Consider the following 24,960-nt stretch of genomic DNA (forward strand, 5'->3'; position numbering starts at 1 on the left):
CCATGGTATTTTATGCCCCAAAAAATCCAACTTGAATGTATTGGTATAAAAAACATACCAAATGATTTAAATATCTTATCTATCAAATAGAAAAGTTTGTAAGATTAGAAAATATTATATCAGACCCTGGTTTTGTTGAATGTGGACTACCGCAAGCCTGGGCCCTGGTGTTCAAAAGTGTCTTAGGACTGAGACATGTCTTAGAATGATCTTTGGACATCCTTAAGTCATAAGACATATTTTCGATTGAGTTCTAAGTTAGGATTCGGACTCAATCTAAGGACGTCAAGCAACATGTCTTAGGATGGTCTTAAGATTGGCACAAAACGTATGATAATGTATCGATAAATATTCCGGATAAATGTTTGGCGGGCTTATTTTTTAACCATTGTCCATTATTTGTCCTTGATAGAACAATTTGCATGTACATTCCAGTCATGTAAATGATAGAAAGGGGCCAAATAATTATCATCAACAATATTGGTATATTCATTTTAATCTATTTATTTTAGCTGAAAGCATTGTTTGCCTTACATCTCAATTCACATTGTAAAGCAAAAATTGTCTTAATATTTTCACCTCGACCATCATATAATAATTGATAATTTTTATAACGCTATGCACTTGAAGTTAATGGATTTTTTTTAATTTTGTAAATGTATTTCATCGTTTAATATGATTGATATAAATGTTCGTTATTTCCCGGAATTAAATTAATTTTTTCCTCTTTCTATAGTATGTATTGAACTTAAAGTGATTTCAAAAGAATGGGACAAATCTTAGATGGTCTTAGGATTGTTGCAAGATTATCACATTTATTTTTTTTTTCTACATATTTTCAAAGTAGTTGTGAAATATAGTAGATGTGTGAAGTGCTGAACTGAAGGATACATATAGTGAATCAACCCCCCACCCCACCCCCACCCCTCGTAAGATTTAGGATTTTGATGTTTGGGCAGAAGTGCCCCAAGTCCATTTTGTTTCTTGCTTGTCAAGAATTCTATTGACAATACAGCCTTCATCGGTGTGCTTTATAAACGATTCTTATTTCAAATGTGATAAACTTTATTACTTGCACGCACCGTTGGAAAATCAAAAGAAATACTCTATCTGATTATTCGTATGCAAAATAAATTCAAGTTCACAATGATAGATAAAAAAGTAAAGATCGAGGAATTAACGAGGTTAAATTGATATTATCGACTTCCAAAAGCCGATATTTCTTTACAATCACCGATCATCATTATCAGATGCGCTTCCAAGAGTCTTTAAACCCCTTTAAATAAGAATTGGCAAGCTTCTGGAAGTTACCTCGGCAAGCTTCTGGAAGTTAACATCATGGCCATACGGGAGATCACGCTTCTCGGTTTTCTGAAATTCGGATTAGTTTTCAGTACTTTAACAATTCAGCAGCTGCACTTAGTTGATAGACAGTGCGGAAAGCGTATAATAAACCACGATTTCTCGGGAAATAACATTGATGTAAAATCAAAGGTAGGTGTCGGGATAAAGCATTGTTGTTTACCTGTATCCTGGGGTATGGACACGATCTGAGCGGAAAGTTTTCAAATTTTATTTTTCCATTTTTAATGTTTAGAATGCTTAACTAAGATATTTCTAGTGGTCAGCAAATATTTGAATGTCAGTTGTCAAGGTATATGGGAGATACAGAGGTCATAATTCTTTGCTCGCGCCATGTTTTTGTTTACATAGGTTAAATATAATAGTAAATGTTTGTTTAAAGCAGATTTTTCAATTTACAAGTGAATTCTGATCACACTTAAATATTTTTGCTATTTTCTATTGAGCAATCTATATGTACATGTAAACAAAAACATGACACGAGCCTTGTTTACAAAGTATTGTATATAGTGCCGTATCTCACTTGTAACTCAAAAACTGATATTCAAATTTTGGCTTACCATTAGAAATACTTTGGTTAAGCATTTTAAAAACAATAAAAATGGAAAAATAAAATTTTCAGCTCAACCGTGTCCATGTCCCTTTAAGACGCTTTCGCATAAAATCTCCTTATCCATGTTCAAGACTATAAATTTTGAAATAATTTCACCAACATCAATAATTGTTTACAAAAATATATGGGAAAATGACCACCAGTGGATTATATATTTGAACGTACGTTTAACCTCTGGGACGGTTAGATATTCATCCGACTATGCGTTGGTGTCGGTTTTGTAAACAAAATCTGTTTTCTATTCACATCGCAATCCGTCAAATCATTTTAAAATGCTATATTTCCAACATTCACCTGATTTCAATAAACCTTTAAATGAATAAAGACGAGAGGAAAATGCACTTTGATTCTGTACATGGATTTGAATGGCATGGTTGTTGTTATGATTGATTGATTGAATATTGTTTAATGTCCCTCTCGAGAATATTTCACTCATATGGAGACGTCACCACTGCCGGTGAAGGGCTGCAAAATTTAGGCCTATGCTCGGCGCTTACGGCCATTGAGCAGGGAGGGGTCTTTATCGTGCCACACCTGCTGCGACACGGGGCCTCGATTTTTGCGGTCTCATCCGAAGGACCGCCCTATTTAGTCGTCTCTTACGACAAGCAAGGGGTACTGAGGACCTATTCTAACCCGGATCCCCACGGGATGTTGTTGTTATGAAAAGTGTCTAATCATTTTGGGATATCCCTCTGTACCTGTGCTGACGGTATTTGTCCATTTTAAATGAGAATTGGTATAAATGATTTCTTGAGTTTTCTTTAAAGAAGGAATTTATTATTTTTTCGTTGGATGGAGGTATACCACGAAATAAAAAAGAAGACGGAAATCTGCATTAGCGTAGCGCATGATGCGCAGTTTCCCGGTTTTTTGTTGCGTTGTTGTTTTTTTCGTGGTATACCGAAAAAATAATTAATTTATTACTTATCTTTTAAATATTTTAAAACATTAAATTTGAATAATAAAATATGATATGGTTTGAGGTGAATTAACGATTTACTCTTGGATTACATTATATGTCATTTCGAGATGGGCGAAGTAATTTGTGACAAGACGAAGTATTGGTTGGGAACATGCTGATTATACGTTACCGAAAATAAAATAACCTTTCACGGGTATTTTAAAACTGGGATATATTTCTGACCTTTACTTGCCCGTTGTTGTCTTTTAACCGTCTCTGTTTTCTGACACTCAGTGATATACAGTAGATTTTCTCTATATTCCTGACCGTTACTTGCCCGTTGTTGTCTTTTAACCGTCTCTGTTTTCTGACACTCAGTGATATACAGTAGATTTTCTCACCTTCAATTCAAGCCTCATTCACATTTGTATTCACATATTTTCTCCTGTTATCTTGGACCATATATACTAGTTTATTTTTGGAACAAAACATATATTTTGTACATCAAGGTAATGCACTTATTGGATATGCTAGGTTTTTCATGATAATATTTTTTCTCTCACTCTGCAGACTGATTGTGCCGCTCGTTGTTTGACGACGCCACAGTGCAACACGATAATGTACAACATAAAACTTGAGCGTGGAGAGGAAAGCATATGTTCCTTAATCACCGCCTCCTCTACAGAGAACCCGTATGTAATGGTGGATGACCCGTCCATGTGTTTCATGGTTACTGAAGGAACTTCAGTGGTAATATCGTCTCAAGAGATAACGACTTCAGCATTAACAGCACAAGTTACAACTACCACAACAATATCTACGACAACACCGACTTCAACATCATCATCAGCACCGACTTCAACATCATCATCAGCACCGACTTCAACATCATCATCAGCACCGACTTCAACATCATCTTCATCATCATCGTCGTCGTCATCACCGACTTCAACATCATCATCACCTGTGTTGTCAACAACGACTACTGCTTCAACAACAGAAACAACATCTTCCTTTGCTGGGGTATGTTACGATATTTAAATAACATCTTCCTTTGCTGGGGTATGTTATACGATATTTAAACAACATCTTCCTTTGCTGGGGTATGTTACGATATTCAAACATCTTCCTTTCCTGGGGGTATGTTAAGATATTTAAACAACATCTTCCTTTGCTGGAGTATGTTACGATATTTAAACAACATATTCCTTTGCTGGGGTATGTTACGATATTTAAACAACATCTTCCTTTGCTGGGGTATGTTACGATATTTAAATAACATCTTCCTTTACTGGAGTATGTTACGATATTTAAATAACATCTTCTTTTGCTGGGGTATGTTACGATATTTAAACAACATCCTCCTTTTTGGGGGTATGTTACGATATTTAAATAATATCTTCCTTTGCTGGGGTATGTTACGATATTCAGACATCTTCCTTTCCTGGGGGTACGTTAAGATATTTAAACAACATCTTCCTTTGCTGGAGTATGTTACGATATTTAAACAACATCCTCCTTTTTGGGGGTATGTTACGATATTTAAATAACATCTTCCTTTGCTGGGGTATGTTACGATATTTAAACAACATCGATTCAATTACTCGATACCTGAATATTCATTAGGGGCTCATGATTTGAACACACTGAAATCAACGCATTTTTACATAAGAATTCGACAATCTATGTGTTTACATATATGCATGCAAGGTGAAGAGAACGAACAGTGATCAATTTCATAACTCCTATAAGCAATACAAAATAGATAGTTGGGCAAATACGGACCCCTGGACACACCAGAGGTGGGATCAGGTACCTAGGAGGAGTAAGTATCCCTGTTGACCGGTCACACCCGCTGTGAGCCCTATATCCTGATCAGGTAAACCTGGTTATACGTAGTTAAAATCAGTGTGCCAAGAACGGCCTAACAATTGGTATGAAACACGTCAGACGGCATTTGACTCAATGCGAGGTTGTACTGACGAAGTAGATCGTTATAACGACCATAGAATTTGCGAAATGCTGACTTCAATCGAGACTGTTGAAATCCCTGTACCATCAACTTGTTTCTCAGTAGCTTACCTCGATTTAAAAACTGACTATACGCAGAACAAGCTCTTGCATATCGAATCAGTTGAGATATATAAACACCATATGCAGGTGATAATGGAATATTGTTACATAAATATGGGAAGTTGACGATGAAGAAGCTGAAATCATTCCGTTTGTCATACAGTTGAGTTGTCAATTTGCCGTTAATGTCTACTTTCAATAATGTAATTCTTTGAAGAATACTTTGATAAAAGAGTCATCCTAAAATGTTTTCATCATGTCTGCATTACTGGGGATCTGCCATAGTCCCAAGGCCATGATTGGAACACACCATTGCAGAAAATCTTCACTAAACGTGTCTATAAAATTTTCATGCAATGCTTGGTTTTTCTAGTAGAGTAGTTTTTAAGATGAAAACTTTTAATCATCTTTCTTTGAAAGGAGTTATGACTCTTCATTTGAACAAACATATGCCCCCTCCACCCAAGACATCTTCGCTAGCCAAGGGTTTTCGGTCCACTCCGCTCCCCATGAGGAGCGGAGTGGACCGAAAACCCTTGGCTAGCGAAGATGCACCCAAGAATGCTTCGTGGCTAGTTTGATTGAAATCGGTCACGTGATTCTTAAGAAGCTGTGAAATGTTAAAATAGCGCAGAATTTCTCTCCAAGAAAACTGGCTCTTAAGGTTGAATTTTCACAAAGGAAATTCTACTCTAGAATCAGTTTCCAGGCGAACACTTGTAAGAGGAAATTTTGCTTTATATGAAAGTGGTTATAAAAGCTGAAAACTAATTTTATACTCATGCAAGGTATATGTGTATTCCCGATTTACAACCCACATTGGTCATTATTTGTAGCCGTTTGGAGTACTGTTTTTGTCAGTATAGATACAAATAAGTTTCATTTAGGTGGTTTGTGAATAATTGTAGTAATTTAATTTGAAGATGTGGAAAATGATTCTATTAAAGTCATCCAATGGACCAGGAAATATGATGGATTTCGCAAATTTGAAATATGACGTATTTCTATAGTTGTTATAACGATTTAACTTACAAATGCAACCTGCCATTAGGTCGCATTCTGTCTGACGTGTTTTATATCAATTGTTATACCGTTCTTTACATATTGATTTGGACTACAGATTACTCCATTTACCTGATCAAGATATACATGTAGGGTTCACATCGGATGTGACCGGTCAACATGGATGCTTACTCCTCCTAGGCATCTGACCCACATCTGGTATATCCAGGGGTCCGTATTTGCCCTATTCTTAATTCTGCATTCTTTATAGGGATTGTGAGATCACTGTTCTTATTTTCACTTTTTCAATTTACAATATTTACCCTCATTCAAATGCCGATTCTATCTATCTATCTATATCTATATATATATATATATATATATATATATATATATATATATACAGATATATACGTTATCGGCAAACTAACGATTCAACTTTATGACAAACGGGATGAATTCACAACTCCATCTTAAACTTCCCATATTTATGTAGCGATATTCCATTATCACCTGCAAATGGTGTGTATTTCGCTTAGCGGATTCGATACACGACCTAATTTGCAAAAAGAACCTGTCATTAGCTCGAATGCTAACCGACATGTTTCATATCAATTTTTATGTCGTTCTTCAGATACTGATTTTGACTACGGATTACTCCATTTATCTGATACATGTAAATAGGGCTGACGACGAGTGTGACCGGTCAACATGGATTAGGGAATGGGTATGCTTACTTCTATTAGACACCTGGTCCCAGCTCTGGTGTGTCCAGGGGTCCTTGCCTGCCCTTCATTCAATTTTGTATTCTTTATAGAATTTATGAAATTGATCACTGTTTGTTATCTTCACTTTTTCATTGTATACTTGCTTGTTATACATAAAGCGGTTCATTGATCAATACATTTAGTTTAACAGTGAATCTCATAACAGTCTTTGTAAGGCGGTAGCTCTTGAAAAAGGTAATTTTCTTTAACTTCTATTCATAAGAATAATGAAATATTTTCATTGTGATTGTGAAGATTTAAATTGATCAAGTTGACTTTTCACTACCGTTACGTACATGTACGAGGGTCATTAAAACAAATGCGTAAATTTTTCCTATAACTTTTAACTGAACGTCATATCATATCCAAAATTGGTCGACATAAGCAGACAATAAATCATTTTAATTATACTGGAAATAATTAAGACATTTTACAATATATCAGAAAATATTTCAAAAATTAAAACCGAAAGATGAGTTCACAGCGCATGGTAAAATTTTGTTATTTACAAAAATTCATCATATAATGTTAAATGTCCAATCTCTCAAAAATGGCAATAAAACAGAATGAAATTTATACTTTCTAGTAGAGAATTATTGCATCATTTTACAAGCGACTTTTTGACGTAATCTGTCAAGGCGTTTAATGGAAATCGATTAAAGAAAGCAGGAAGTTCTCTTTCGTGAAGTTAAGAAACAACGTGTGGGAAATCACGGAGCAGCGAATGGCCATAAAATTTTGTGTCACACTCCAGAAATCTCCAACAGAAACTGTTAAAATGCTGGAAGAAGCGGATAATTTATCAAAAGTGGAGTTTTATTTTACTGTATAAATGGCATGAACATATTCACACCTGACGACCTATGAAAGGTTGTGAATTGTAAATGTGAGCAACAGCATGCGAATGAATATTTCATGAATAGTGTTCTAGTTGCAATTAATAATATAGTCCCGTCCAATTTAATACTGATATTTGATATGAAAGGGGTATATGTTTACAATTGAAATTGCATGGGAAAGAGTTTAGTAATGCAGAGGTCTAATATCTTATATTATTTCTCATGTTCTTTAGACATTTATTCACACCTAGGCCCACATATAGAAGCTTATAATTACTATATATAAAGTTAATGACTTATGTCATTCTTTGGCTTGTAAGTATATTTTTAAGAATCATGAAAAACAACACTCTTTAAGATACAATTTTCTGTTTTACTACTATATTCATGGGATAAAAATCCCCACCCTGTGTTTTTTGGGGGATATTTATTCCCATTCATGCTCAAATAGGATATTTACTCCCATTTCATGTTCATTATGGCACATTTTCTCCTATGGAACATTGTATCCCATATTAAGTTTAAAAATGGGAGTTAAAACCCTATGGGAGAAAGTGGATTTTTTTTCTCCTATGGGATTTTTGGTAGGAGCACCGATGGGAGTGAAAGTCCCACCAAAATCCCATGGGATTGTTTTTTATTTCAGGTGAAATATCTTAAAAACTACAATAGTTACATGTGTAAATTGTGGTGCATGTCTTGTGAACATAAAATTCCATCTTTTTTTGTAAAGGGTTTATTTGTATCCTTGATAAAAGGGTTGGCGAAACTCCGGACTTTTGTCGTGTCCAGAGTTAAATGTAGCACTGTTACTGTCAAGTTAATGGACTTTCTAAATTCAAAATTTTTAAAAATATTGACTTTCTAATTCATTAAGTACCAAGATGTACAGCAAAAATCTACGACAATAAATTATTATTACAGAAAAATAGAGATTTCGCTTTCAAACAATAATCATAAGTATACGTAACTTGGGCTATGGTATTTTTGCTAAATAAGAAGCGTCGATCATCGGCAACATTGTAGTCAACTTCACTTTTATTTTCAGACGATCATCGACATGATAAACAACGTCAACAACTTGTGTAACGCCAACTCTCAGCATGACATTGCCGTGGTTACCACCAACGGAGTGCATCTGTATGACACTGCAGACTCTCTCACTACAGGGGCGTGCAGGAACATGACCGTAAGCGACTTGTTTCAAGGATTCGCCAACCTCCCTGACGTAAACACATGGAGTGCTCTGATGACGTACAACAATGATAATTTTGACCTGTTTACAAGTATGTATATTTGATATTTTTCTTACAATTCCTTGATTTGCCAAATAAGCATACCGGTATATTTGTGCATGTTTTAATTACATTGTTATCATAAACTAGACCCATCATTTTAGTGTAGGAAACGTTTACGGCTCTCATGATGAGGTAATAAACCTGTAAAATCTTTCATTTAAGGACGTTTAATGTAAATATGTCCCTGTCTTCTAGAATTGTGTTACAGCTAGTGCACCAACACTTAAACCACTTACATAATTCTGAACTTAGTGACATCACAATTTACAGGAGACATGCATAAATTTTCGCAAGCTTTTAGTCTCTTACGTAAAATTTAAAACCAAACCTTACCGAAATACAAAGGTTCTGGCAAACAGTTGTGGTAAATTTGCTGCAAGTTTGCAGCAAACCTCTGGCAAATGTCTGCTGCAAGTTTGTTGCAAATTCATAATTGCCATACAAATGATCTTTGTGGCAAACAGTTCTGGTAAGTTTGCGGCAAACAGTTCTGGAATTTGCGGCAAACAATTTTGGCAAACATTTCTGGCATACATATTGAAAGAAATCTGGTTCTGGCGAATGTTCGCAGCAAACAATATTATGCCTCGTTCACACGAAGAATTTAATTCGCATTAAACGTAAGTTAATGCGAATTAAATCTGAACTGCGTTCACACGGAGATTTTAATGCGCATTAGTTTACTTCGAATTTCGCATTAACTCCGTGTGAACGCCAAGCGAAGCTAATTCGCATTAAATGTACACGCATGCGTAATGGCAAATTTGGGTTACATGCATCATACCCATGGTCAGCTATATATATTAATGTCAGTTTTGTACGAAAAACTAATCAAAATGATAATAATCACTAAATATTTACATTTGCCAATGCACTTCCTTATATGACAGTACTAATGAAATTGATGTTCAATTTCGTGTGACCAAACTTCCACCAGAGTTCGTTTGCTCACAAACCAAACTCTTCCACTTAGGCATTATGGGATAGCGATTTCGTAGGCCGCGTATACTGTGACGTCACTGTAGAATGACGAAAAAACATAACGTCAAACGTAAACAACTTTCAAAACAAGAACGTAAACATCAAGTTCATTACTTTACACAATAATTTGAACAGAGTCTCCCTACTTTTTGATGATCTTTTGATCATTTTATGTTTAAAATAAAATCCATACTTTTATATTAATGCTCTTAATATCAATATCTTCAAACTTTTAACTGCGAACTACTTCTTTAGTGTTATTTGCCTGCGTGATAATCGCGGACTCACAATATACAAATCTGTATATTGTGCTGCGTCACATAGGAGAGGTCTATTCGTAGGTGACGTAATGAGGCCTCGACGGGGAGTTTGTTCGTGTGACATGAAATTGGTCATGTGATCAGTTTGTTCTTGCGTATGAATACAATCACCGCTTCAAAAGTCAGTTCCTGTATTTTCACCTGGCTTCTTGCTTATGCAATGCAGTGGGGGATTTAGACCCCCCCCCCCTCTCGCCACAAATTTAAATAATAGAAATAGTGTGAGTAAAATTCCAGATTAGTAAAATTCCAGATCGGCACCCAAAATGGCTGAGCATTTTGGCTAATACTTGACTTTCACACACACCCTTTCGTAAACCCTGGATCCGCCACTGCAATGACATCATAACAGAAATAAACGCAGCAGGATATTTATACAGTTTATTTTGTAAAAAATAAGAATTTCATCAATTTATAAAAGAGAAACATTAAACATATATCCTTCTGTTGTTTCATTTATACAGTTTTAAATACCGTCTGCAACTTCTGCATGGTGAATTTATAAAATAAAGTTCTATGATATTGGAAGCGAAAACATGTAGTTATAAGACCACATGTATTTACTTCATAATGATAAGTTAACCTGTTGTTTCCTGGCAACTTCCATCACGGCTATGACTCGGCATGATTATAAGCGAGGCTGGTTTCGAGGCTCGAAAAATTACATGTTCGTGTCAGGGTACCGGTGCGAGTCTTCTGACATTAAAATCCTACAACAGAAATCTCTCAAGTGAACAAAAACTCCGTCAGTTCATTTTTATTTTATTTTACACAAACTGAAGGTAAATAAAAGACGCAACCTACCTGCACTTGGTCTAAATCTGTCCTACTGTCTTGAATCGTCTCCTGCATGGCTACAACCGCGAGTCCTAACGATGAACATACCGTTGTTTCTTTCCAAAAACCTGACTAAGAGCTCAACGTTAACTTGACCCATCATATCCACCATCAATTCTCTCAGATCCGTTGAATTTCTGTCGAAATCTGTGATCAACAATTGCGTTTTCAACTTAGTAAACTAGACCCACGCCAGTTTCTCCATCGCTGATCGCGACCAAATCACACCACGGATGTAGTTTACTCCGCTCTTCTTGTCATTTCAGTTAACTTTACCCTCAAAATTACCTTTATTTTTACACATGTTTCGTCTTTTTTTAACATTTTCAATTAAATATCTATATCTTATATTCTCTTTGATATTGTTCCTAATTTTTTATTCGATAAAACTCTTACGAACTATATTTTATGTTCTACGATCGTTATTTTGGTCATCTGCTACATAATCATGGAAGCTCGGTAAGAACACAAATCAAAATAGAAAATATAAGAAATAAAATATCATTTTTTAATGTTATTGGGATATGACATGAAGTTGGTACGTGATCAAATCTACTATAACGCCCTTCATTCAAAAATGATAGCTTATTTCTTAAAAACATGTACAAACAGCATGTCATTAGATAATGTCAGACATAAGTCTGTGCTCTGCATAGGCATACTGAGTAATACATGTGGAAGCATGAAACTTTCACTAAATTCTTTAGTCGATCAAGCTGAAACGTTGTAGTGTTTACTTTTAAGTTTTCGGTGATCCCTAAAGGGAGTTAATGGCCCTGAAAGTTTACGATTTTTACGGGAAAATTCAAAACTCCTAAAATATAAGTCATAGAAAGACGGAACCAACTGGAATGGAATACTTGACCTTTGACATTGAACCTCAGGTCAAAGTCATCTGGAAACTTTGAAAATAAGCACTTTTCATACAGTCTAAAGCATAGAAAGTACAGAAAAAGTGTTGTATGCACAAGTAGTCACAAACCAACTTATTCCAATGCATTGCATTACGACTCTGAACTTTGACCTATCTTCAATTTACAGCGACTTGCGTAAAAACCATTGTTATCACATCAGTATGGAAACCGTAAATTGTACGAACACGAAATGTTCACTAAACTTATTGCGTGAGCAATTGTAAAAAAATTACTTCCTGTTTTTGATGGTTTCTCGATCCGTAACGGGAATTAATGCCCTTGAAAGTTTTCGATTTCGCGTAGAAATTTACAACTCCTAAAGTATTTGTCCTAGGAAGACAGGACCAACTGAAGTTACATCCCTGACTTTTGACCTTGTAAATTAGGTCAAGGTCAAAGGTCAAGGTCATCTAAAAACTTTGAAAATAAGCACTTTTCATACCGTCTAAAGCATATAAAGTACAGCTAAGGTATAATATGCACAAGTAGTCAAGAACCAACTTAAGTCAACGCATTGCATTACGACTCTGAACTTTGACCTTTCTTCGATTTACAGCGACTTGCGTCAAAACCATTGTTATCACTACAGTATGAAAACCGTAAATGGTACGAACACGAAATGTTCACTAAACTTATTGCCTGATCAATTGTAAAAGATGACTCCCTGTTTTTGATGGTTTCTCGATCCGTAACGGGAATTAATGCCCTTGAAAGTTTTCGATTTCGCGTAGAAATTTACAACTCCTAAAGTATTTGTCGTAGGAAGACAGGACCAACTGAAGTGACATTCCTGACCTTTGACTTTGAAAATTAGGTCAAGGTTCGTAAGATATGTCCGATTTCCATTTTTCAAAAAATCATCTTGTCCGGGGGTAATCTCAAAAACGACTAAAGAGGAACAAATGAAACTTTCAGGTATTATAGATCTCTCGATTGTATAGTGCATGCACATTAATTTGTTTTTCGTTATCACTTCCGGTCGTAACCGGAAGTGATTGAAAGAATCACTAATTTCAAACTTTTTCTTTGAAATTGAAACCTACACTAGTTTATTAAGTCTCTTTCAAAGTATTCAAAGAATGTTGACCCCGTCGGTAGTCAAAACAGCTGCTTCCGGTTTCTCGATAAAATACTCTTATACCTTTCATCTTTGCGCCCCCCATAAATCGCGTTTATATTTCAAGTGTTTGATATGATTTTCAAATGTCTTAAGAACAGTATCAACATCTAGAGTTCAGATAATTTTATTTTTCAAAATTCACTTCCGGTCGGTAGTAAGCCACTACTTTTTCTTTCTTTAGTCTGCTTCTTTATCTTGAGAACTCTTTCAAATAGAGACGTGAAACTTTCATTGAATATAGACAATAGAGAGTCGCTGTGGTTTATGGAAAAACACATCTGAATATTACTTCCGGCCGTCACCGGAAGTTACGAGAAATGGATGAAAACTTCATTAGCACACCTCTCATGTCTTGAAAAGGCACATTCTCTGATATATTTGAATGATTCTCGTAAGAACAGAAAGCTGTGTACCGGAAGTGTTCTAACGGAAGACCTACTCATTACTAGTAATGAGTGTCTAGTTATTATTATTATCATTATTTTCCCTTTCGTCTCCGAGACGGTTGGATGGATTTTCATGAAACTTTCACAGATTATGGAGAACGATGGTACCTCGAGGCAATATTATGCATGTAGATTTAAATCAGTTTAAGAATATTATCATTTAGTCTTTAAAAACCTCTATAATATGCCGTTAGCGGAAGGGTTATAAGAAAGAAATCAAACGCAATCTAGAGCATTTCAAATCATCCGTGAAGGCAAATAATTGTTTCAAAATAATCATTTGATATTCATTGCCCCTAGATGCTTGAAAATACGATGAATTGATCTCATTTAAAGTACACCTTTATGAAATGTTACATTTGTTAAATGTTGACTTTTAGTATGATAAATAATATCTACTCATAGCTTCCAAGAAATGTTGGGTAAAAGACTAGAACCTCTGAATTCTTAATGAACACCGATAAAAATAAATGGACTCGTTTGAAGTACCTTGAAAAGTGGACAGGAATGAAACTGAAATGGAAAAAAAAAATGTCGTATTACCATTATATATTGATATTAATTAGTGTTTCCTCTCCTGGCAGTCCCACGATACCGCGAACGTGATTCCAGAAACCACGCAGATACAACACCTGCTCTAATTCTATGATCTATAAATTATGTCAACTAAATATCTTTTTATTCACTGCAATTCGCTGTATGGAACCGGGAAAAAAACTGTCTACAATTACCACAGACAAATTCCTCTCTTGCATATTACATGTAAAAAAAAAAAAATAGAATCCACCACTGCTACTTGCTTGGTCATAAATTAAAGCCATTTTTATGTTCCCCAAGAAAGTTTGGGAACATATTGTTTTTACTCTGTTTCTTCTTCTTATTATTATTATTAAGGTCTTCCGTTACCAACGGAAGACCTTCTAGTGATTCTACTGTTTATTATTAGGTCTTTCCACCTTTCTGTGGAAAGACCTTTTGATATTGTTCTGTTTATTATTATTAGGTCTGTCCACCTTTCTGTGGAAAGACCTTTTGATATTGTTTTGTTTATTATTATTATTATTTGTCTTCTTTTCTTTCCGCCGCGAGAAGCTTTTGACGTCTTTTAAGACTTATCGAAAATCAATGTAGACTATCCTTTTCGACATCTCAAAACATGCTCAGATTTGACCCTGCATAACTGAAATTTGACCTTTAACGAACTTGGAGGACTTTACGCGAAAAACCCTTGTTATCCGTTCTTCTCGAAAACCGTGAATGATAGGAGCATCCGACCTTTTTTAGAACATAGAGGTGACTTGGTCCAATTGACATGGGAATCCAACCAAAGGATTCGAGGCCCCTTTCAGGAAGTTAGTACCCCTCATGTTTTACGGTTTATGCGTAAGAAATTGTCGACTCCTAAAGTATTCGTCGTAGAGACACCGAACCCACTGGAACGGGTTGGGTGACCTTGACCTTGAAAAATAGGTCAAGGTCAAAGTCATCCGAAAAGACCAGAAAATGGCACTTTTTATACCCTCTTTCCCGCTTCAGATAGCAGTGAAATACCATATGGGTCAGCATGGAATTCTGGACTGGTTTCGGTATTATGAATTACAAGTCTGAACTTTGACCACTCTGCGAATGTCGGCGACTTAAGGTCGAAAACCCCGTTATCGCTACTCCTATTAGACCGCAAGTCGTGGAGACGCGATACCTTCGCCGAAGAATTCACGATAAAACCCCCTTGCATCGAGAAGTTGACCGAGGGAAATCGAAAACCCTGGAGCACGGTTCCCGCCCCCTAAAGTCTCCGAAGTCGTCATTGGAGCCCATAACTTTTTCACGGATGTAGATAGAGACGCGGGACCACTTAAACGAAGCCCCGTGACCTCTCTGACCTTCGAAATGACGTCAAGGTCAAAGGTCAATGTCACACTTTCTCTTCCATAGGTTTTTTAGATTTGACCTTGAAAGTGGGTCAAGGTCAAAGGCACACATCAAGGGGCCAGTCTCCACGAGTAAGGCAAACCCACCCATCACGCCTGTCGTCCCCAAGGAAGAAATCACCCACCCTTCAAGTGATCTGTCTGTGATCAGCTGTTTACACTATTTTGACCGGTCTCATCCATGCAACAACAGGATTCTAGCTAATCTGACCTACACCTACACATCTGACCTACACCAATTTCTTCCATTTCTTGACTGTCTTGTAAATCAAACATTAATTGCATTTGCATTCAAGAAAAGATATCAATATCTGCCTGCATCAAAATAAAGACTAAGTTCAGTTGTCGTTGTTTTTTTTATGATAATGATGATGCAACTTTACTCGACAGTTGAACTCATTGGCATTCCATCCCGACTGTCATTGTAAACAAATAAACACTTACCTGCAGGATCAGATGGGATGCAGTACTCCTATTCTCCGTTCAGATCCTACTCTCAGAAACTTTCTAATTCACCGGCCGCCATTTTGGTTGTTTGTTTTGAAAGCCTAAATCCGTATATGCATGCTTCCTTGGGTGAAATGACTGAAAGACATTGTCTCCGTGAATTAGAACACATAGGATGAGCAATTACAAACTGTATATTAAATTCCACAATCCACAACACACACGGTAAAATCCAGTGCATCTTCACAACATCAACATGAGGCTTGTAGACTCCCAGCATGCACGAGCAGCTACAATCTCTAAAAATGTCACATCCGGTTTCTTTGCACCTCCAAATATCATATCTAACAGGTCCAAAGTCACCCCAAACACCTGCACAAGTCCTATTACACTTTTACCTGATATGTGCATATGTGCTGGCTACCCAACACCCACACCCCTTTTCCCCCCAAAATTTGACGGGTACTTAATGCGAAACCGAGCATTGAACACACTTCAACAATCAAATTTAGGCGGCAAATTTGAATTTCTTTTCTAGCCAAATCATTTAATAACTTTTAAAGTGATGACTTATAAACGATGCTGATTGGTTGAAAGATTCGTTTGATTTCTCTGTCAAAATTTCGTTCGGAGTTCATCTGCACTAAGCACGCGGGACTACTTTTCTCTGGAATGCGTCTTCCCCGTTCTAATTTTAGCGCTATTTATAGAACGGGATTTTCCACACAAGCATTATATATAACGAAATGCATTTGTTTGATTTTTGTTTTTCATTGCTATCAAAAATTAGCACAACTAAAGATATGAATAAAATACAAATTAATTTAAAGAAACAACATACATAGGCGATGACGTAGCAGAATAGTCAATTTGATGACGTAGACCACTTACTGGTAGAAGTAGACAGATTACATGAGTTCCCGGTATGAATCGTCTGCTTTACGAGATCGATAACATGACGGAGCAAGTGGCGACTTCTGATCTGGTAAATATCAATGAAATTGAACTGCGTTATATGGGGCTCAGTCAACGAGTGCGTTTTGAACGTTTTCCTCGATATTGAAATGGAGCCGAATTACATTCCACCGTTCCAACGACACAACCAGTGTTTAACGTCTCCTCCAACACGATGCAGCATAAATCCAGTCACCACTTGTTATCTTCCTTTATATTTAATTCAGCTTTTAACCATTGCACCTTAAATTTGGCGTATAATCCATTTAAATCTGCACAGTAACTGTTCCTGACCTGAACGCACAGCCATGCCGTTTTGTTTTTGTTTTCATTCTTGCCTATATGTATTCCTACGCGCCATTTCAGAAACGTTAATTCAAGCTTTTTGATGGGAGAAACTATTTGTTTTTCTATCTTAAAAACAGAATTAAATGATAAGAAATAAAACTTATAATTCTTTGTTTGATGCATGTATCAAACGAAACATTGGACGGAAAACTTTTTCATCAATGCGCTACGCGCATTGATGAAGTTTTCCGTCCAATGTTTCGTTTGATACATGCATCAAACAAAGAATTATAAGTTTCATTTCTTAAATCAATTTTCGGGGGGGGGGGGGGGGGGCTCATTTGACCTACTGAAGAATGGATTAAGATCAAAGGTCAAGAAACAAATCCAGAAAAGGTGGAAAGACCTACTTAAATCAATTTTCGGGGGGGGGGGGGTCATTTGACCTACTGAAGAATGGATTAAGATCAAAGGTCAAGAAACAAATCCAGAAAAGGTGGAAAGACCTCTAATTATTATTTGTCTTCTTTTCTTTCCGCCGCGAGAAGCTTTTGACGTTTTAAGACTTATAGAAAAACAATGTAGACCATCATATTCGATATCTTGAAACATGCTCAGATCTCACCCTGTGTATTTGATCTTTGACCCCTAACGAACTTAAGGGACTTTACGCAAAAAAACCCTTGTTATCGGTTCACCTCGAAAACCGTAAATGATAAGAGCATGAAATTTTCACTAAATTCTTTAGTCGATCAAGCTGAAGCGTTGTAGTGTTTACTTTTAAGTTTTCGGTGATCCCTAAAGGGAGTTAATGGCCCTGAAAGTTTACGATTTTTACGGAAAAATTCAAAACTCCTAAAATATAAGTCGTAGAAATACGGGACCAACTGGAATGGAATACTTGACCTTTGACCTTGAAAATCAGGTCAAGGCCAAAGGTCAAGGTTATCCGGAAACTTTGAAAATAAGCACTTTTCATACAGTCTAAAGCATAGAAAATACAGATAAAGTGCTGTATGCACAAGTAGTCACAAACCAACTTATTCCAACGCTTTGCATTACGACTCTGAACTTTGACCTATCTTCAATTTATAGCGACTTGCGTAAAAACCATTGTTATCACATCAGTATGGAAACCGTAAATGGTACGAATACAAAATGTTCACTAAACTTATTGCGTGAGCAATTGTACAAGATGACTTCCTGTTTTTGATGGTTTCTCAATCCGTAACGGGAATTAATCCCCGTGAAAGTTTTCGATTTCGCGTACAAATTCACAACTCCTAAAGTATTTGTCGTAGGAAGACAGGACAACCTGAAGTGACATCCCTGACCTTTGACCGTGAAAATTAGGTCAAGGTCAAAGGTCAAGGTCATTTAAAAACTTTGAAAATACGCAATTTTCATACCGTCTAAAGCATATAAAGTACAGATAAGGTATAATATGCACAAGTAGTCAAGAACCAACTTAAGTCAACGCATTGCATTACGACACTGAACTTTGACCTTTCTTCGATTTACAGCGACTTGCGTAAAAACCATTGCTATCCTTACAGTATGAAAACCGTAAATGGTACGAACACGAAATTTTCATTAAACTTATTGCCTGATCAATTGTAAAAGAGGACTTCCTGTTTTTGATGATTTGTCGATCCCTAACGGGAATTAATGCCCTTAAAAATTTTAAATTTCGCGTAGAAATTTACAACTCCTAAAGCATTTGTCCTAGGAAGACAGGACCAACTGAAGTGACATTCCTAACCTTTGACATTGAAAATTAGGTCAAGGTCAAGGTCATCTAGGAGCTTTGAAAATAAGCACTTTTCATACCGTCTAAAGCATATAAAGTACAGATTTTTTGTATTCAGAGACATTGTTTGAATGTCTGAAAAGGTGGAAAGACCTCTAATTGTTCGTGAACAATTAGGATTACTAATAGGTCTTTCCACCTTTCTGTGGAAAGACCTTTTGATATTGTTCTGTTTATTATTATTTTCTTTCCGCCGCGAGAAGCTTTTGACGTTTTAAGACTTATCGAAAAACAATGTAGACCATCATATTTGACATCTCGAAACATGCTCAGATCTCACCCTGCGTATTTGATCTTTGACCCCTAACGAACTTATGGGACTTTACGCAAAAAACCCTTGTTATCGGTTCACCTCGAAAACCGTAAATGATAAGAGCATGAAACTTTCACTAAATTCTTTAGTCGATCAAGCTGAAGCGTGATAGTGTTTACTTTTAAGTTTTCAGTGATCCCTAAAGGGAGTTAATGGCCCTGAAAGTTTACAATTTTTACGGAAAAATTCAAAACTCCTAAAATATAAGTCGTAGAAAGACGGAACCAACTGGGATGGAATACTTGACCTTTGACCTTGAAAATCAGGTCAAGGTCAAAGGTCAAGGTCATCTAAAAACTTTGAAAATAAGCAATTTTCATACCGTCTAGAGCATATAAAGTACAGATAAGGTATACTATGCACAAGTAGTCAAGAACCAACTTAAGTCAACGCATATCATTACCACTCTGAACTTTGACCTTTGTTCGATTTACAGCGACTTGCGTAAAAACCATTGTTATCACTACAGTATGGAAACCGTAAATGGTACGAACACGAAATGTTCACTAAACTTATTGCCTGATCAATTGTAAAAGTTGACTTCCGTTTTTGATGGTTTCTCGATCCGTAACGGGAATTAATGCCCTTGAAAGTTTTCGATTTCGCGTAGAAATTTACAACTCCTAAAGTATTTGTCGTAGGAAGACAGGACCAACTAAAGTGACACCCCTGACCTTTGACCTTGAAAATTAGGTCAAGGTCAAAGGTCAAGGTCATCTAGAAACTTTGAAAATAAGCAATTTTCACACTGTCTAAAGCATATAAAGTACAGATTAGGTATAATATGTACAATTAGTCAAGAACCAACTTAAGTCAATGCATTGCATTACGACTCTGAACTTTGACCTTTCTTCGATTTACTACGACTTGCGTAAAAACCATTGTTATCATTATAGTATGAAAACCGTAAATGGGACGAACACGAAATGTTCACTAAACTTATTGCCTGATCAATTGTAAAAGATGACTTCCTGTTTTTGATGATTCGTTGATCCCTAACGGGAATTAATGCCCTTAAAATTTTAAATTTCGCGTAGAAATTTATAACTCCTAAAGTATTTGTTGTAGGAAGACAGGACCAACTGAAGTGAGATCCCTGACCTTTGACCTTGAAAATTAGATCAAGGTCAAGGTCATCTAGAAACTTTGAAAATAAGCAATTTTTATACCGTCTAAAGCATATAAAGTACAGGTTTTGTTTGTATTTAGAGACATTGTTTGAATGTCTGAAAAGGTGGAAAGACCTCTAATTGTTCGCGAACAATTAGGATTACTAGTTCTATTTTCTATTGTTTTACACTCGTATAAAATGCAAGGGTGATCGATTAGCGACGATTTTTGTTCTGAAACGAGGGTCGGTAGAGCGAAAACGCTGTCGGAGAATCGTATTTACCGACAGGAATTTGTGTTTATTTCATTTTAAACATAATTGTCAATGCTCACCATTAGTTCGCAATATTTGCGACCTTTGCAGCAAAAATTGGACTTTGATTTGTGTATTATTTAGCAAATATACGATGAAAATTACGTCGCTTATGCAAGTGATCCAAATGTTCTTACTCTCATGCATAACCTACATGTAAATTCTCCTTCACATGTGAAGGAGAATTTACATGTAGGTTATGCATGAGAGTAAGAAAAAAAACCTATTATGCCGAAAACATAAATCATTTCTGAGACTAACTAACTCTTGGCAATCACTTATTTCTAGTATTGGCTTCAGTTCATATTTGTAACCACATTCCGCCAACAGTTTCTTTTTTTTTTTTTGCTAGTGAATGAAACTAAAATTCCATATTATTTTACACTCAATATTTCTACAATGTATGTAATGGATTTTCATCATTTATGACACTTCAAAGTAAGTTGTCTTTTGTTTGTTCTTCAATATACTTTGGCTAGTAAAGATAATCTAAGTGAAATATACTTTAAGTAGGTATTACTATGTAGTACTGTTGATATATCGCATCCTAATCAATATATTGATACTTATATAAATGATGTTTGAAATATAAGGTCTGTGGATTATGAAACATTAACAGATATTGGCAATATTCATTCTTGCGTATAATTGTACTTACTCTGATTACAAATACAGCATTCATTAATCATGTTTCATTTCAATTTTTCGGCACGAGTATTTATGTGTGACTATATTAAATATCCTAAAAATCAGGGGGTTTTGTAGCTGTAACACTAGTACTAAGATGGGGGGGGGGGTGTGCTAAATCATACTGCTAAATTTAAGAACTTTAAACTTTATAACAATCTATATTATTATAAAACTTTATAACAATCTATATTGTTATAGAAAGTCTAGATTTAATTCTAAACTTTTCAGGTAACAAAATTTAACAGTACAATTGTTTAGAGTTGATCTGCCCAGCCCAACATGTAGAAACCGCAAAAGGATTTTGTATTGCTTATAAACTAGTAGATTCACATTTTAACACCACATAATATTTCTTTTTCATTCGACAATTTGTAGTTAAAAGGTAACAACAAAAAACAAACCGATTATCATATAATCGAAGTTTAAGTTTTTTCATCTTTTATGTGCATCGTGATCGCGATCTTTTTTATTTCTTTGACATGCTAATACTACCTGGGCCGTTAATGATGATCAGAGGGGTTAAAGGCTAAGACTAACTGCATACCATGCCCGAGTCTCCAGAATACACATTAAATTTCATAGTGTTCTTTACCAAAAATAAACACAGTTTATGAAGTAAAAAGTAAATGAATAAAGTATGTTGCCTTCATTGTACACAGTATACTTTGAACCGATGGACTGAAAAAAGTACACACAATAAAAGCGGAATTACTTCAATAATTGATGAATTTTCTTTTTCTTTCAATTTTTCACAAGTTCAACTCGCATATCAATTTCTTGTACTTTGATTTATAAAATCTCTGAAGGTTAGTTCATAAAAACATTAACAGTTACTTTTAAATAACTTAATTAAATTATGACTTTTGAAGCTTTTTTTCTTACTCTCATGCATAACCTAAATTCTCCTTCATAACTTTTGGATCGCTTGCATAGGCGACGTCATTTTCATCGTATATTTGCTAAATAATACACAAATCAAAGTCCAAATTTTGCTGCAAAGGTTGCAAATATTGCGAACTAATGGTGAGCATTGACAGTTATGTTTAATATGAAATAAACACAAATTCCTGTCGGTAAATACGATTCTCTGACAGCGTTTTCGCTCTACCGACCCTCGCTTCAGAACAAAAATCGTCGCTAATCGATCACCCTTGCATTTTTTACAAGTGTAAAACAATAGAAAATAGAATTACTCATCGAATCACATTCTTAAATTTTGATTAAAATCTCAACAATTGCTTGCATCGAGACAACTTGCCATCTATGCATGTGAAATTTGGGTATCGATTGCATAACCGGAAATCGATCTCTTTTGATTTCTATACATAATATCTTGTTATGCAATACGCAAGATCGCGACTACTTTTTCTGTCTTGGTTTTAAATTTTACTTTCCCCTTTCAAAGTCTCGCGAGACCCAAAGTATGAGAGAATTTGGGCATGTTCGTAAATAATACCAGTTCTGAAACTTTTGTCGTGATCGATCCACCCGATTTTATCAATGATGCACTATCATTGCATTGCATTGCATTAGACTGTAGTAATGATTCAAGAAAGAAACATAATACGCAGAAATATTCACAAATGATAGATTTTAATGGAAATGTGGTGGATTTTCCCCCCACTGCTGTCAGCCAGGAAATTCCCAAAGCTGAGAAGATCTTGCGTCAAAATATATAGCTTCGCGAGCTAATTTAGGATTTCATTTTTCCTGCATGTATCCACACGTTTTTACACACCTTTCATTTAAAACTGCTTTTAATTGCGGAAAGCACATGGATGTTAAATCGTCTTCCGATCCCATGTTTTGAATAAACAAAAAATGCCCAAGATCGACACGCTTTTCCGGACTTCTTTACAAGAGAGTTCCACTAACTCGGTATTCATGATCTTGCGTGATCGATTAGCAGGCGTGATTCAGCTCGACGGGAAATAAACATAGTGTTTTTTGAACTTTGATTAGACCTACAGTAAGTTAGTAATTTTTCATTGATACCCGTGTATTTTCTGCAAATAATTGTAAAAGAAGATTTTCAAATCTTTGAATTGTTTATGATTTATTTCTGCTGGTCTTATCTAGAGCATTCTGATCCAAAACATTAGTTTTCAAACACCATTTATTCTGACTCATAACACAGAATAGACATTAACAATCTTGTGTTAAAAATAGAATATCAAGCAAAGTGGCAATTTTAAAGATTTTTATGAAACGTACCGAATCACCATGCATGCTGAAATCACTGATTTCCTAGAGTTTATTCTTCATGGTTGGAAAGTGTATGATCGTAAAATGAAAATTGTTTAAATCTCAGACCTGATCACATGATAGAGGTCATAACTGCATGAATTTGAAATATACGTTTTCAATTGGGCTTTATTTCTTGTATAATTTCAGATGCTGACGATCAAGTTTACAGATGGCAGAAAAATAGCGGGAATATTGTATCAGTCGGTGACTATCCGAAAAGCAAAGGCGACTATATTCAGAACAACGTACATTCGACAATGACAAATAACTTCGGTAACTTACAATGGGCAGTCTACAGGGGACACGGGGCACAGGCCATGTTCTTCAAAGAATCTTCTATGATGCGATTCTACAGGAATCAGTCACCCAAAGAAGGAAGTTTATTCATTAATGACACATCGAATATGGACAGTAACAGTAGACCAATCAACCCCTGGTACAATCTACCGGAAGGCGTTGTCGCTATTACCGGTCAGAATAATGTGGACGCGTTTCTTGTCATCGACGAAAACCTGGATGTTTATTTGTATGAATTGAACAACTCTGACGATTTTAATACAGTTCCACCAGTGCGTATTTTAAAAGGGAAACTTAGACTGTAGAAACAATTCTGTTCTGTGGAAACCAACAGTTATAGTAACAGGGAAAAGTTAATTAGAAAATGCTTTTTTATCGTTTCTTTAAATTCAAGCATTTGAGTGTGTAGCATATGGGTTTCGTACCTTTTAATTTGAGTTTTTGATTCTGGGAATGTATAGAACAGTATTTTCGTATTTATTTTACATATTGACATTACTAATAAAGCTTATACTTAAGTACCAAAAATGTTTAGTACAAGACTAGGAATGATAGAGCTGCTCTTCAAACTTTAACTCTGTCAAACAAACGCATACTCTCACACACTTCTCTCTCTCTCTCTCTCTCCCATCTTCTCTCTCACACACACACACCCTTTCTTTCACCCTCTCTCTCTTCCTCACAAACACCATCTCTCTCCCTCACACACACCCTCTCCCTCTCCCTTACACATCCTTTTTCTCTTACAAACACACTCTCCCTCTTTCTCTCCCTCACACACACCCTCTCTCTCTCTCCTTTACACATACTCCCTCTCTATCACACACACCCTCTCTTCCACACAGACCCTCTCTAGCACACCTTCCTTAACACACGCACTCCCTTTTTCTCTCTCACTCACACCATGCATCTCTATCACACACATAATATCTGTCACACATATCCTCTCTCTTTCACACACTAACTCGTTCTTGCACACACACACACATACACTTTCCCTCACACGCATACACACTTTCTCTCAGACACCCTCTCTAACACACACACACACACACACACACACTAACTCTCTCTCTCTCTCACA

The 24,960-nt window shown here is 35.9% G+C and overlaps 1 protein-coding gene across 1 annotated transcript; it reads left to right on the forward strand.

Annotated features, from left to right (window-relative positions):
- Window positions 1-1,300: 1,300 nt before the first annotated feature.
- On the forward strand, window positions 1,301-24,404 carry LOC125647362 (uncharacterized). Its single transcript, XM_056140890.1, has 4 exons — window positions 1,301-1,494; window positions 3,450-3,902; window positions 8,609-8,846; window positions 23,727-24,404. Exons 1-4 carry the CDS (start codon window positions 1,339-1,341, stop codon window positions 24,179-24,181), a joined length of 1,302 nt encoding a protein of 433 aa, XP_055996865.1. The 5' UTR covers window positions 1,301-1,338; the 3' UTR covers window positions 24,182-24,404.
- Window positions 24,405-24,960: the final 556 nt, after the last annotated feature.

Source organism: Ostrea edulis, chromosome 6 (genome assembly GCF_947568905.1).
Source record: "Ostrea edulis chromosome 6, xbOstEdul1.1, whole genome shotgun sequence".
NCBI classification, from domain to species: domain Eukaryota; kingdom Metazoa; phylum Mollusca; class Bivalvia; order Ostreida; family Ostreidae; genus Ostrea; species Ostrea edulis.

Excerpts from the sequence above, each read along its gene's own strand:
- LOC125647362 (XM_056140890.1), top strand. The coding sequence starts at position 1,339 with ATGGCCATACGGGAGATCACGCTTCTCGGTTTTCTGAAATTCGGATTA. Across the intron at positions 1,495-3,449 it reads ACATTGATGTAAAATCAAAG|ACTGATTGTGCCGCTCGTTG; the intron begins GTAGGTGTCGGG and ends CTCACTCTGCAG. Across the intron at positions 8,847-23,726 it reads TAATTTTGACCTGTTTACAA|ATGCTGACGATCAAGTTTAC; the intron begins GTATGTATATTT and ends GTATAATTTCAG.